This window comes from Pollachius pollachius, assembly GCF_949987615.1.
Source record: "Pollachius pollachius genome assembly, chromosome: 20".
In the NCBI taxonomy this organism is placed as follows: Eukaryota; Metazoa; Chordata; class Actinopteri; order Gadiformes; family Gadidae; genus Pollachius; species Pollachius pollachius.
Window position 1 is genome coordinate 12,285,495 of NC_136953.1, and position 15,945 is coordinate 12,301,439.

General features: G+C 45.0%; 3 protein-coding genes across 3 annotated transcripts; 2 read left to right on the forward strand and 1 right to left on the reverse strand.

Moving 5' to 3' along the window:
* Window positions 1-6,134: 6,134 nt before the first annotated feature.
* mpdu1b (mannose-P-dolichol utilization defect 1b) lies at window positions 6,135-9,965 on the reverse strand (the record flags this gene model as incomplete). The annotated part of the gene is made up of 7 exons (XM_079758083.1): window positions 6,135-6,634; window positions 6,726-6,836; window positions 7,413-7,531; window positions 8,249-8,334; window positions 8,697-8,829; window positions 9,210-9,275; window positions 9,839-9,965. 7 exons carry the CDS (start codon window positions 9,963-9,965, stop codon window positions 6,512-6,514), a joined length of 765 nt encoding a protein of 254 aa, XP_079614209.1. The 3' UTR covers window positions 6,135-6,511.
* Window positions 9,966-10,414: 449 nt separating this feature from the next.
* Window positions 10,415-11,469, forward strand: mblac1 (metallo-beta-lactamase domain containing 1). The gene is made up of 2 exons (XM_079758388.1): window positions 10,415-10,921; window positions 11,124-11,469. The coding sequence occupies exons 1-2, from the start codon at window positions 10,481-10,483 to the stop codon at window positions 11,382-11,384; spliced, it is 702 nt and encodes a 233-aa protein (XP_079614514.1). The 5' UTR covers window positions 10,415-10,480; the 3' UTR covers window positions 11,385-11,469.
* Window positions 11,470-13,424: 1,955 nt separating this feature from the next.
* Window positions 13,425-15,574, forward strand: LOC307091334 (transmembrane 4 L6 family member 5-like; the record flags this gene model as incomplete). Its single annotated transcript, XM_079758278.1, has 5 exons — window positions 13,425-13,595; window positions 13,816-13,881; window positions 14,395-14,543; window positions 14,985-15,171; window positions 15,554-15,574. The coding sequence occupies 5 exons, from the start codon at window positions 13,425-13,427 to the stop codon at window positions 15,572-15,574; spliced, it is 594 nt and encodes a 197-aa protein (XP_079614404.1).
* Window positions 15,575-15,945: the final 371 nt, after the last annotated feature.

The window sequence follows — 15,945 nt, forward strand, 5'->3', positions numbered from 1 at the left end:
AGGCAGGTACGCAGGCACGCAGGCACACGTGCACACACACACACACACACACACAAACACACACACACACACACACAAATGCCACACCCAAGTTTATAGATGGCCTTTATTGGCTCTGGGTGTGCTTGACTTGTTAGCAAATTAAAGGTTTTGTCCGAAACCACATCGAGGCACACACATACACACACACACACACACACACACACACAAACACACACTCACTCACAAACACCCTCACAAACTCTCACACACACACACACACTTACACACTCCTACACACACATAAACAAATACACACACGCACTCACACACAGACCGAGAGGAGACACACACACACACACACACACACACACACACACACAGACATGCACACACACACACTTGCACACACACTCACCCACTCACATACACACACAGACACTCACACACGGCAAGGGGGGGGTTTCAGTGTAGACTTCATGCCCCTGTCGTCGGGGGTAACATCGAATCAAATGTGACCACGCAGCCTCCCAGCCAATCAGCAACTAGACGCCACCTTCATCAGCCAACCAAAGTTATATTGTCATTTGTTCAACCATTGTCCCAGGGGATCATAATGAAGTTACATGCAAACTATAGACATCCGGACCTCATCCGGCCCTCATCTTTGATGTTACTGATGGGCGGTCTCGTGACAAAGCAACGACAAGTATCTAGTCTTGCATTAAGCGCCGGCCATGGTAGAGCTGAGTGCTTACATGTAAGTGGGGGGATGGCGGTTGGTTGGGGCGAATCTTGTACGTTTCACCCAACCGTAGTCACAAAGATCTAAGCGAGCTAACTAAGTGAGCTAGGCTAATTCGGCTTTGAAGAAAAAATATAGTTGATGGAATGTGAAGTTTGGGGCTTTGCAAAGAGACGTTTATTCAGCCTTATGCGGGTGTGGCTCGACCTTGTTAGTGCTCTAACGATGTACGCATTTCACAGCAACATGTAGCGACCTGGGTTTGATTCCCGCCCGTGGGCCAACGAAACGTGTAATCCTTCCCTTTGGCTGCTTTCCTTTGTATCTTCACTTTCCTGTCTGCATGGGAAGCACAAAGCCTTTAAAAAATACACACATAAATAAATATTAAAAACAACAACTTTGCGTTGCTATTTTGATTCTAACTTTATTGGGTATGGATCCACATCATAGGCCGGTATCACTGAGGTGTAATATTAAATTCAGGGTCTCAACAGGTGTATATCGTTAAGTTAATTACGGGTTCCGCAGGCATGTCGGTGCCCATAATTAACATGATGAGAATCATCTGTCTGCACCCCCCCCCCCCCCCCATTACACCACTGTGATAGAGGGCCAAACAAATAGAAATAAATATAGCCGATTCACCTTCAGATAGAATGGAGGTTTGTGTGAAGATGGTTCAACTCTTTCAAGTCCGCTGAGCGCAGGAGCCGAGGGGAGGATGTTACCATGAGCAGTGGTTGGCGACACAATGGAGTACGTCTACAACAATAACCAACCCCACAGGCACTGCCGTTTCTAACGCTGGATACAAAGCACCAAGGTAATGTTGAACCATGTAATGATACCGCTGTTTGCCGAGTCGTTGGATTTATCGAAGCGTCAACAAAGAATTCCCCTACCCAGATTTATTAAATCAAGGCTAGAATAGCCTCCACACTGACGGATCGATGCTGGGAGTTTCCGTGAGATTCCTTGAACTTCTGGTCAAGTATTTTAAAGTGCACTGGTCTTCAACGTCCCATAACTGCCCAAACTCTCAGGAGAAATTCTACCGTTGACAGACGGTAGAATAACGCACGAGGCCCGGGCCTCAAAGACGGCCTCGTAGTTTGTGCTTTGCAATCCATTCGGAAAACACGACTTTGACTCTTGGAAAGCGACGTACGTATTTGGCAACGATTTCACCGCATTCCTCCACTGAAAGCAGACATGGTGGGGATGGGGAGGTATGAGGGGGGGGGGGGGGGGTCCTCTCTATTTATGTTGAACTGGAACCAAACTCATGCGGGTTGGGTACGCATATGTGACGTCACAACCCAGTATGCAAATGTGTGCAAATGACACGACAGGTTAACCTCTAGAGTTAAGTGGTATGTGTGTGTGTGTGTGTGTGTGTGTGTGTGTGTGTGTGTGTGTGTGTGTGTGTGTGTGTCTGCGGAGGGGGCGAAGGGCAGGGGGGGGGGGGGGGGGGGGGGGGGTCATGAAGGCGTAGGGCGTTTCTGAATCGCATATGCATGGTTCCACGGGGCCCTGAAGGGGGCCAACGAGGCCCCCCACCGAACAGATATCCGAGGGGGGGGGGGGGGGGTTGGGAAACGCATGAGAGGCGCGGCTTCCAACTACAGCCCGGAACGTTCCGTCGCAGACAGAGTTTTTCGGCTCTGTGAAAGTATCTCTACGTTCGGTTTCCAGAATACGCCGAAAAAAATTGGAAAAACCAGTTTAATATTTTTTGATTTTGAACGTAACACACATACGACGAGAGCCCATATTGAATAGTGCACTTTTTTTTTTCTCTTCTTTTCTTCTCAGCGAGTTGACGATGGACGGCGGCCCAGCTGTGGCCCAACCAATCAGTGACAGCCAGCGAGTCAATACATAAAGCCCTAATGCCAGCTAATAGAGGGTTGTGTTTACCAAGGCCCAGGAGATGAGTGACAGGCAGCTTAAATGAGGTGAGGAGGAGTGTTTGGTGTGTGTGTGTGTGTGTGTGTGTGTGTGTGTGTGTGTGTGTGTGTGTGTGTGTGTGTGTGTGTGTGTGTGTGTGTGTGTGTGTGTGTGTGTGTGTGTGTGTGTGTGTGTGTGTGTGAGGCAACACACCTTGGACTGAGGTAAGAGGCAGGAGGTGGGGTCTTACAATGGACCAGAGAGGCAGAATGCTCTTGAGAGAGTGAATTGACAACCAAAAAAACAACGAAAACATAAAGAGCAACAGATTAGCTGCCTGGTTTGTGTGTGTGTGCTCAGGGAGAGGGGTGGGTGAGCAGGTATGCGTGCATTTTTGTAGGAGTCACCCGCTAAATCAAAAATAGAAAAAAAACAAGGGTGCAATCTCGCGATGTAACGATAAAAGTCCTGAGAGACCGCGAACACACAACAAAAACAAAGTTGCCTCGTGAAGTTGGTTTACCAAACGGATGAAAAGAATGTCGGACGCTTTCATGCTGTTATCATGGGCTTTGTGTGTGTGTCTCGGTGTGTGTGTGTGTGTGTGTGTGTCTTGGTGTGTGTGTGTTTGTCTCTCGGTCTGTGTGTGTGTGTGTGTGGGGCTCGATATGTGTGTATTTCTATCAGTGTGTGTGTGTGTGTCGGTGCGTGTGTCTCGGTGTGTGTGTTTGTGTGTCTCGGTGTGTGTGTGTGTGTGTGTGCGTGTGCGTGCTGTGGAACTGCAGGATGTGGATGAGGCTGATTACCACAGGGCCACACGTGAGACAGATCGGTGGGGGCGATTAGGGGGAACGCCAAAGGTGAAATCACTGCGGAGCATCAGCCAAACATTCCCACCCAGCAGAGCGTCCATTTTCAGGGCTGGAGCTGTGAAGCTCGCTCCTCTGGTGGGCGTGGAAAAGCCCACCTTAATGGACGATCCTATTTATGTGATCAGATGTTTAAGATGCATATTTATGCAAATTGGTGACGATGCGGCGCCACGCAAACGATAATCAAACGGCCGTCAGATCAGCCCGGGTTGTAGAGTGGGCTTATTTGGGAATAGTCATGCGTAAAAAACAATAATGTGCAAAGATAAGACCAGACACGCGACTATTGCGCAAACCACAGCCACCACTTACACCACCACTGGGTAGACCCCTACGCCCACCACCACCACCACCCTGATGCCACCACCACCACAACACCAACCACCACCACCAACACCGCCCCAACCACCACCCCCCAACCCCCAATATCAAAACCACCACCACCACCACTACACCGACCCAATACCACCACCACCACCATCACCCCACTTCCACCAGCAACCCAACCCAAACCTCCACCCCACCACCCGACTACCCCACCGCCTCGACAACAACCCCATCACAACTACCACGACCACCTGACCTCCACCTCCACCACCATCTGTTGCGGTTCGCTTCAGCCCTATAATGAGACACACCGACACACACAGCCAGACTCACATGAATGCCGCTGCATGGACTCCCCCTCCCAAAACAAAACCCTGTTATGTTGCTCAGGCCAGGTTCTCCCACTCCCTCTGAGCAACAGGGCCCTCATTAGGACACAGGGAAGACCTCCCAAGATGGCGAGTCGCAGGTGATACGACGCCCGTAACGAACTTCACAATCGCCGGCCAACATCTATAGGCCACTCCCCCCCGCCCCCCCGCACTAACAGATAAGACTGAGTTGCGTTTTTTTTCGTTTTTTTCCTCCACAACCCCAAACCACCCCTGCCTCACTCACCCTCTGTGTGCCAGTGCCCATTTAACAAGCCCCCCCAACACCCCCCACCTCATTCAAGCCACCCAGCTGCGTGTGAACTAAAGACGCACCATTCACTTTCTTTTTGTCTCTCGCTGCTTATTTCTGTCTTTCTTCTTTTAAGCTCTAATGGGTAGAAGTACCCATAACATATCTTTAAGGTAATAAAAATCGTATTTATATATTTGTTCAAATCTGAACACAATCAGAAGCACCCAGCCAGCCCTCTATTCCGTTAATTTATGTAATATGTTAATGTTTAAGAACTTAACAATGCAGTTAAATATAATGCGTCTCCGTTGAAACAAGGTTAAGTGCGTGAGAGCAATTTTTTTATTCAATTGACTAAAAAAAGTTGTGTTATAAGTATCTCTTCGTCCGCCGCAGTGCCAACCAGCGTCTAATTGGAAAATATGCGTTTGTTTAATTTTCGTGACCATTTTAGTAACACATTAGAGAGAGGGGGGCGGGGGGTCTATTCAGGAAAGGAAGAGAAAGGAATAACAAAAGAAACAAAGAAAAAAAGGCTTTTGATGGACAGATTTACTGATAAATAACATCGTGCTTTAAAAAGGGGCACGAGAATTGAAGGACTAAATAATGACGGCTGTTTTAAAAAAGAAAGAAAAACGACTTATGAGAAAATAAGTATTTTAAAATAAGTATTTTATTTTCGTCCACTAGTCCTAAGTTCCACCAGTGAACCAATATTCTCGGTATATATGTGCCAAACCTTTATAGCGCCGAAACTTGGGAGTTCTACAGCACATGTAAGTTAAAGTGTGTCTCCCTCTAGGTGGCATCAATAGGAATCACAGGTCAGCAAACTAGGCCTTCACTGACCACTCAAGAAACTAAGATAAAAATAACTGACATATTTGAAATTAACTGGAATAAATCGAACTCTGAGACATATTTCTATCAGCACATATCTTTTTTTAATAAGTAAAAATTGAAACAAAACAATAAATGTATCTTAAATGTCAACATAGTCAACAGTAGCTCAAGACACCCAAACCCTTTTTCCAAATGTATCGTGCATGCGATCTTTAGAATATGTTCAAATACATTTCACAATGTATCTAGTGTATAGGATAAATCATCTGTTTAAGAATCATCTTTTTTCATTTCAGCATATGGAACAGCAGCGATTGAAAAATGATTACATTAATCCTATACAGACTTTACTCTACTGCTACAACCTATAGGGCCATCTCAATTTGATTCATTGTCTGTTTAATCAATTAATCAAACCGTTTCCCTTATGAGCTACAGTTTGCACCGTTGAATCAAGAGAATATTTCTTATCAATGGTTGAACACGTTTTTTGGTCCACACCCCACACACACACACAAAAACACAGTACCACCAGCTCACACACGGGTGCCATGTTGTTTTCATGCAACAGAGTGCAAATTAGCATTTAAACAATAACTAAATCGAAAGTCCTGACCCAGGAAAAACACACTCACTCAAATAATCCCCTTCACATTTCTAGATCAAATCAGTTTTGTTGGACATGGATAGGAGACCGGCTTGAACAACACTCAATGAAAGGTCCACTAGTGGATGACAGTAAAATGATAATCTCTGCAAAAAAAATACTACTACTAATATAATAATACGTTGGAAGGGACTGTAGTAACCTGGGATTTTGGTGAACTGATATGGACACCCTTGGAATGCGTCACTTTACACGAGAGCCAACTCATAACATCGAGGTCCCTTGTGTGGACTCGCCCTTTGAGACATTAAGGGATGGTCCCTCTCCATGCCTTGGACCACATTGAACCAGAAGTCAATCTGGATCACAGGCATGCAAGTGTGTTCAGGCGGAAGTCAAATAAAAAATCTCAGACCAAAGACCCGTTTGCCATGTCAATTAAAACCCGTACTGGCCTTCAGTATGTGTGTGTGTGTTTGCGTGTGGTTTTGTCTACAGCAAAGCTTGATATAATCACCTCTAACAACCACCCCCCACCAGACAAATAAATAGTCTGAGAACCACCCATCAAAAGGGACGGACTCCCCCCCCTGTAGGGCCACTTCCTTCCACTTTCTACTCGCTCTTCTTCTTCTGCTTGGAGCCGCTGTTCCAGTAGTAGAGCACCTGGAGGGCGAGGATGCCGTTGCAGGAAGAGGATATGACATAGGTAAGCGCCATCAGGTTGTCTCCGGTTTCCTGCGTGTTGGAAGATATCATTTGTTTACGTCACATTAAGATCATAATAGTAGTAGACTGCACACACGCGCGCGCGCACACACGCACACACCTGGATGGAGGTGAAGATGCGGGCGAGGGATCCGGCGAACAGCAGGAAGACCGAGATGGCCGACAGCTGTCCGGTGTGTCCGTTGCGGAAGTTAGTGGCGGCCTGGAGCAACTGAGGAGAGAGAACCCGGTCGTATACACATGTTAAATGCCTGTGAGGTCGCTGCGTCGTTGGGTAGGTAGGTAGGCCCATGAAGATGCTAAACTAAAAACAGATCTTGATGAGAAAAAGTCAGTCAGCTTCATGGTCAACTACAAAAGATGCACAAGACAAATAGAAGAACCGATATTTTGTTTGTCTCTGACCCGCGGTGCACCAAGTATAAAGGATAAAATAAAATAAGATAAGTAATATTTACAGTAAATAAATTCTAAATTCTAAAAAAGGACCGACTACACAAGCCTCATATTGTGTTGGATTGAGAACGAGCGACATTCACCACACAGTTCCGTGTAGGAACACACATAAGCTCTGTGATGACATCCCTACAGGAAGTGATGTGAACATTGCAACATGATCTGATCAAGTCAAATGTTACTGCATCGTTTGGCCGAACCCACAATGACGAAATATCGACATTTGCAACCCGAGAAATACAATCCGGCTTGCCTTTGCCGAAACCCCAGCGTAGCGTACGAACACACGACCCCCTCGAACACACGACCTCCCCTCGCTCGTGGGACCTACCCTTCCGATGATGATGGCGGGCATGTTGGAGGCCTGCATAGTGGTCACCATGGACGCGGGCATGGCGGGGGAGAGAACCGCCACCAGCACGCTGAAGTACACCGCCACGAAGAGGAGGCCTGGGGGAGGAAGGACGAGTGACTCCTCCACACATGTGGTGGCCTTTTGAATCTTATGCCCCGTTTAAAGGTGACGTATTATACCAGCAGGTATGAGTGTGATCAGCCGTTACAAGCCGTTTTGAAATTCGGCCTCTTCTGACATCACAGGTGGGCGTGTCCACCTAGATGTGTGACGGATAGATGAGCAACGTTTGCTACGGTCCACTGGGTAGGCTGGTAGACTGATCTATCCAGCACACATCTAGGTGGACACGCTCCCACTTGTGATGTCAGAAGAGGCCGATTTCCAAAACAGCTTGAAAGGGCTAATCACTCTCACACCTGCTGGTATAATGTGTCATGCTAGGATTTGACCCTGGTTACGCCTGTGATGCAAGGACGAATGAGAAAAGCTTGTCGCTATGGGGGAGCTTTTTATTCTCTTTCTTCCTTTATTCCACTCCATTCTACTCCACGGATGGAAAACGACATTTGTCATAAGGTTCAAATTGATTTCAGCCTGCTCCTAACTCTAGTCTTATTAATTGAAGGAGACTTAATTATATGCCTAATACACATCATAAAAAAGATGTGCATTTCTGAATAAGCCTAAATGTGCATAATAATATGAATCATAATTATAAGACAGATATGCGATATTGATGACATGTATGTGTCTTTCTTCCAGCACAACGCTCCAGAAGATTCCAGTTTTGGGATGAAGTAGGCCGGTACCTCTCGCGGTTTTCCCGCCATAGTGCTGAATCAGGAAACCAATGGCGACGGTCTGCAACATGAGGAAGAGTGCCTCGCCCCAGGCACTGCAGTACGGACACACCGTGTGACCCCAAAGAACCACACGCACACACACACACAACATGGCTCAATTGGACATTAGATTACATTTGTGTTGATTATCTGTATTTTTTCTCAGCATAAGCCCAAACCTTCTTCCTTGCCAAAATACAATTAATTCTACAGATGTTTTCTACATTATTTTTATTTATTTTTCTATTTAAAAGAGATAGCTCACATTAATAAACATGAGCACCAGAGTTCTTCATGTAAATGTGCCAGATTGAGCCATGCAGGCAAATTTTCCTTTTTAGTCCCTGGTTGATATCTTAAAATCAACCTGCCAGGGATGAATTTGGATTATGTGTGGGATGTTGTAGTGTCCCACCTGAAGGGGAAATTGTTGCTGATGCTGTAGGCCATGGTACCCGTGATGGCCAGCAGTTCCAGCAGCACAGAGTGGAAGCTGATCCCCTCTGCACTCTTCGCCCCCATGAGCTTCAGAATCTGGGGTAACTTCACTGTGGAACAGAATCCCCAACACACACACAAACACACACACAGGAGAACGGGAAGGGAAATCATTAGAAAATCCTTCCTCTCTGTACCACAGTCTGTACCAATACAGACTGTTTACACTATGATACAATAACACAGTCGACTCTAGAATTATTCGACTTAATCCTCACATAGGAAAATCGATACAAAAGTAATCCTTAGTCAAAATCGCCACACTAGTAAATAGTTTTACCAAACACTGAAACAAATATAAAGAAATAGTTTTGCACATTTTCCTCATATGAGTGTGGGACTTTGAATACGGTAGCCTACAGATATTAGCATAACTTTGCATAAAGAGAGAGAAAGAAGGAGGCACGGAGTGAAAGGGAATGACACCTACCCATCAGTGATCCCAGGATGATTCCGATACCTAACCCTTTGCTCAGAACTATCTTCAGACATGGCACTGTGGGCGTATACAACAACACTCAAATCAGATTATCACGTTGACTCTCCCTAGCCGTTTGATTCTGATTAAGTATGATAAATTAAAGTCTTAATTAACAGGAGCCCCTCCCAGTTACTAGTGTTCTGTCAACCATTAACTTGTGTGACGAGAACTAACATAGCTTGAGTGGCTGGACAACATTTTTCATTTCTAGACTATCAGTTATAAGATGGGATTTTATTGATCGCCTTATTAAATTCAGATCAATCAGCATTGACTACAGACATGTCCTTGTAACGTATAGGATATGAGTTATTTGTGATGTTACTTATTTCGACATTAATATTTAATGAGGTCAAATATAAAGTAAAAATGTTTTCAAATTAGCCAATAAATAGTAAAGTAGTATATTCCTGAGTGGTGTAATTATGCAGATATGCAAATGTCCTTGACCATCCAATCACGTAGTGCCCGGTGTATAACTCCGCCCACTGAACTTCATCCTCTTCAACGTAAACGATCGCCTGTATTTTAATTACAGCTCATTTTTATTAAGCATTACGTGACGATCGCCAACTTACCATCTAGAAGGTTGAAATCTAAGAAGAAAGAGTCGTAACATGATTCTGGCATGAAGTATGTGAGCAGAACTCCCTTCAGCGGCTCCATAACAGACGTTCCCTTTTCCATAACTGTTTTCGCCGCCATTGTTGTTAGTGGAAGTGACGCAGCCAGAGAGTTCACCAACTATTGCGGCTCTACCAGCGCAAATTACCGGCGCAAAGGTTCCTGATACATATCTTTATTCAAAACATTCATTCTTTTTTAAGAGAGATAATACAGACAATAATAAAACAAATTACCTCTTAATTATATTACATTATAATCGGACTTTTAAAGTTTCCATATATGACATTCTGTATAATCTGGCCATCGCTTCTTTATTATCGGATATAAATAGTGATTGCACTACTTCCGCGACGACACTGTTGGATATTCAAAGCGTTTTTACACTATCATCATCATCATCATCATCATCATCATCATCATCGTCATCGTAGAGCAAGGTGGCGGAAGGGACGTCATGCGTAAAAATGCGTGTCCTTTCGTCGTTGTCCATCCATGTGTCCAATCTGCAGCCATGTGTCCAGCGAAGAAAAACATAGCAAATGCAGAATAATTTCTTACTCCTCCTCCTGAACAAGTTATAAACAACCACGTTGATGCATTGTACAACAATGGAAAGTGAGGAGAGTTTGGTCTCTGGCCAAGCCAACGCGACCCTCTGCACAGAATCACGGGTGTTGGACTTTCCTGGCAATCCGTATTCCGTGTCGGTCCTCAAAGTGGGCTACTGTGTGTCGCAGCCGGACGGATATTTTCGGGCCGACGGGACCGTCACCCTGGTAACGGGGCCCAGGACTATTCTGGTTGACACGGGGGGTCCGTGGGACCGAGACCTTCTGCTTACGACGCTGAGGGAGAGGGGTCTGGAGACGGGAGACGTGGATTGGGTCGTGGGAACGCACGGACACTCGGACCACATAGGGAACTTGGGTCTTTTTCAAAAGTCCATGATAGTTGTGGGGTTTGATATCAGTGAGGGAGACAGATACACCCCCAATCAACTGGCGGAGGGGAAACCTTACCACATTGACGAACATGTACGTTTATGAGTTTGATTCAGTCTTGCATGATATGGCAACAACGTATCTGCTGTTCTGGGCATCACCTGCCTAGGTCTCTAGACTCTTGGTAAAAAGCGCCCTCTAGTGGCGGTTGTTCCGAGTGTCTAGTAAATGATACGCTGCCTGGTGGATGCTGTGAACTGTTATTATCACTATTTCATTCTCCTTTCCTCCCCAGGTGTCAATCGTGCCCACGCCGGGACACACGGGACACGACGTGAGTTTGGAAGTGAGGGGAACCTCTACAGGAATAGTGTTGGTGGCTGGGGACTTGTTTGAATGCTGCGGGGACCGTGAGAGCTGGCAGGCGTTGAGTGAAAACGCCACAGTACAGGTGGTCAACCGAAAGAGGGCGCTGAGGAACGCTGATGTTATTATACCCGGACACGGCCTTCCGTTCATGACCCACAGAAACCCCAAGGACTATGACGGTTGGTGATTGGAAATCCATGTACAATAGAGGATGAGATATTTACTGCCTGGTCATGGCCAACACTAACCTACTTCTTGTCAAAGTCCTACAATAATTTGGAGTACAGAAAATATCTAGGGAGGTCATTACTGGTCTACTACAATGTTTTACTTGTAAATTTAGTAAACCTACTTGAAATGTAGGCCTACTGAAATAGTTTGGTTATAATAAAGAAAAAGAGAAGAATGGTTTTCAGAGTTGTTTGATTCTGTACTTTGATTTAGTACAGGTTTATGTAACCAGATAGGACCTTATGATCCAGGGCAATTTAAATCGTAAATGTCATAATCATAGTAAATCGTTTCCACTGATAATAATGAATAATCTACTACCCTCGATTGTGTCGTCTCATTTGAAGTAACATGCGAGCAAGTTAACACAACATTGACCGGATTGATTGGAATAAAAGACGGTAAAGTAGCTGCAAAGATTTAGAAAGGGACTCTTCCTTTTTTGCACATGAAAACATATTTTGTTCATCTAACCATCTTTGAAAGCACGGTGTGCTTTTTTTTAAGAATAGGATGCTTTCCTACGCCATTCCACAATTTTCTCTCCTCTAATAAAAGTTAAACAACGAATTGTGTGTCAGACTCCGATTGTCTTACAGGAATGCCGAAAAACCAAAAGACTCGCACTTCGTTTGAAGTACCGTACGATGGAACTTCCCTGCCATGTTATCACACATGAATGACCTCCGAGAGGACTTTACTCCGCCTTGTCACCCCACATTAGGCGGGGGACGCCCTGCCTAGATGCTCGGGGAACCTTGATGTGTAAGGATAAGGGTGCCATGGTTCACGTCCACTCCCTGCTGTATCATTACTCACCGAATCCCTGAGATGAGGGATAAGACCGCGATATAACACGCCGTAATATACGTTTCGCGTCTGATTACAATACGTGACCGTCAGGAGAAGACATGTCCATGTTTTGATTGAATTAATTAGATGTTTTTCTTTTTCTCTTGTGATTTATTCAAACACCTTTACTCGTATACATGTTTTAAGCCACCAGTCGGGCTGACATCTCCTCAGATAACATCCCTGCGGGTTCTTTGGATTCTGCTGTCATGGAAACCTTTCGTTTTTTATGACCCAATAATGCTTACCCTTCACAGTGATAAGTGGGACTCTGGTGTTTGCCGATGGGTTTTCCATCTGTGTGTGTGTTTGTGTTTGTTTGTGTGAAGGGGTGTATCTGTCGCCCTGGACTTCCACCCTGCAGTGATATCTCTGTCATGCTCCTCAATCATAGCCCCCAATCATTCCGTGATAGCAGAGCAGTAAAACCAACGTCCCTGGCACGCACACACACACACACACACACACACACACACACACACACACACACACACACACACACACACACACACACACACACACACACCTGGTGACAGTGTGATGAGGGCCCTTAGTCTTGGTTGTTTCCATCAAAACAAATGATAATTAATGCAACAGAACTTTCATGTTTGCTTAAACCCCCCCCCCCCCAAAAAAAAGAATAGTATAAATATTTACTTTTATGAACACGTACAATGGATGGGGATGTATGAAATCATAAAAAATGAACACAACTTATATTGTTGTTTTTGAACACGTACAATGCCTGCCAATCTGTGTTGAGATCACTAATTAACTGAACAACCAAGCTCCTTTTTCGGGTGCTTTTCTGTTCATGTTCCTATTTTTTAGTAAGGGCATCCATAAAACACACCAACCTAATTGACAGGAGAGTGTCGGGTGACACATGCGTTGATGACCCGTCACGGTGCGTGGGAGTAGGCAGAGACTGAACTATTCTTATCTTTGTTCACTCCCACCTTTTATACCTATCTTATATATAGTTGGGCCACGTCCCCGTCTCTACCTTCTGTACATACAGACCCTGCGCGGGACATCTCTCACATTTGGGATTTAAGGATCTGATATTTTTCGCAAGGAAATTGTCTTGTCTTTCTTTTTGCTCCTCTCTTTCTTCATCGTCTCTGCATCTTAAAAAAGCAACATGTGTACAGGCAGTTGCTCCAAGGTGATCGGCATCTCTCTGTATGTCCTGGCTGCCGTGTCGATCATCTGCAACATCATTCTGTTCTTCCCCAGCTGGTCCACTAATTATGCAGAGCACATTACGGAGGAGGTCAAATACATGGGAGGATTCATTGGGGGTGGGATAATGGTGAGTCCCCCTTGTTTGGTTGGTTTGATTGTTTTGTATTAAGTTCAGACGTCATGGGTCATGGGATAACCAAAGTGTCCACGAACCCCCCTAAATAAAGTGTTGATTTTGCAACAAATATATGTAGTCCAGCATGCCTTAGCTTTTCTCTGACATGTTCTCTCTCCCCACACACACACACACACACACACACTCTGACCCTCATTTGTTTCTGATGCAGGTGCTCATCCCTGCCATTCACATCCATCTGACCAGCGCCAAGGGCTGTTGCAACAACCGCTGTGGGGTAAGTGTGATGTTTGGCTCCAGCTCAAGGCCTGCAGACGTTTATATATATCCCCGCCGCATCCTTTTTTTAGTGTCTTGACGAGAAAACTCGGGACAGATGTGCAGACAGATGTTCTCAGAGCGAGTTTCACCGAAATGTTCATACAGAGGTTCAGACCAGGGAGGTTTGTTCCGATGTTCTCAAACAGATATTCTCAGACAGATTAGCCACTATGTGCTGGCTCCTCGCCAAAGCAGTGGCAATCCAACCATCTTCGGGTTGACACGCACCCAGAGCAATAATGGGGATAGCACACAGGTCATCGAGATAACCAGTGCTCTTTTAAAGAGAAAGAGAGAGAACCTTCCATTGGGATAGTTGTGGTGGTTGTCGTGTTGTTGAAGTTCCAATGCAGTGCCTGCCGTGGCACTTTGTGTATGGCTTAAAACACGGAGCCGAATCAATATGTACCCTAACATTACATATCAATATACAGTATATATCTAAAGACTTGTGATCTGTGATCCATAGATGTTCCTGTCCATCGGCTTTGCGGCGGCCGGGGTGTCGGGGGCTGTGTACAGCTTGAGCGCTGCCTCCCTCGGGGTGGTCAATGGGCCGACCTGCTTGTGGGACAACTCGACCGGCCAACCTGAATGGGGAACACCTTTCTTGGGCCTGTGAGGGAGAAATGAATTGTTCTTGTTATTAATTATGAGACATTGGTTCTTCTTTATTTGGCTTAACCCACCTGACAATATATTACACGGGGTTATTTGACTGCTTGTATCAAATAATTTGCAAGCACTAAAACTAGGTGGCTACATAAAGGAGGGTCACAAAATTGTCGTTGTTAACGTGTCATTGCAGTCGTAAAACTTTGAGGCGATCACAAGCACGTCGATTGTGGCTCTCTCTTATGGCTCATTAGCACTCGTTCAAAAAGAGGCTAATCTCGTCGTATTGTGCGTGTTATTCTAGCAATGCCATTAGCACGGTCGCGTGCCGATTGCCAGGACGACACCCCATACCACGACTCCCCATCTATTAGAGGGATGAAACACAAAAGTGAACGAAACAACAACAACAAAAAACATGTACTTTTTTTTTTTTCTCCCAAGAAACGCGAGCTACCTGGAAAACAAGGAATGGTGGAGCTGGTGCATCGAGCCGTTGGGCGTGGTGGAGTTCAACCTCACGCTGTTCTCCATTCTGGTGGTCACCGCGGGCGTGAGCATGGTGCTCTGCCTCATCCAGATGATCAACGGACTGTTTGGGTGTCTCTGTGGCACCTGCTCTGGCAAAGAGGTGAGAGGACAAAGACCCCCCGCCCCCATCCCCCCCCCCCCCCCCCCCCACACACACACAAATAAACACAGCACACACACATTTTGACAACCAAGCCTTCTCTAAGCTCATGAGTGCTTTTATTTGTTATATTATTATTAAATAATTATTTAATCATTATTTATCCATTATTCTTCTGACTGAACACTGCATTTTCCATTTCCCCAACAGTAAGCACGACTTCAATGCATAGAGGAAAAATAAGCAAACAACGTTCAAGGCATCGTGAGCATCATCGTTATCATCATTATCACCATATTTATTGTGACCAATAACTGTTGACATGGGAAAAATATTTTTTTCACACCCTCATTCTTGTAACATATCATATCATCACACGTAGTGTAAGCAGTTATCTTACTGATTAAAGCGGAATAAGATATATAGTTTTCCTTATAGTGACAGTAGTAGATTAGAAAGAAGACGATTTCGTCACTATTTACAATTGTTACTGCAAATAATTGTACCTGCTTGCATATGCATCCTACTCTTACCTCTACCACTTAATAAAATAATGAATATAAAAGAAAGTTGTACACAAAGCCGCCTGACTGAGCCTTAATAATAAGAGGAAATGTGTCATTAACATATTTTGTAATTACATTTTGTATTATTTTGTCAATAATGTGAATAATGATATGGCTATGAAGTCAAGATATAGCATAATCGGATTTCAGTGTGAACAGCAATTAATTATTGTGAATGTACTCATTCAATGTATGTCATGCTATGGGC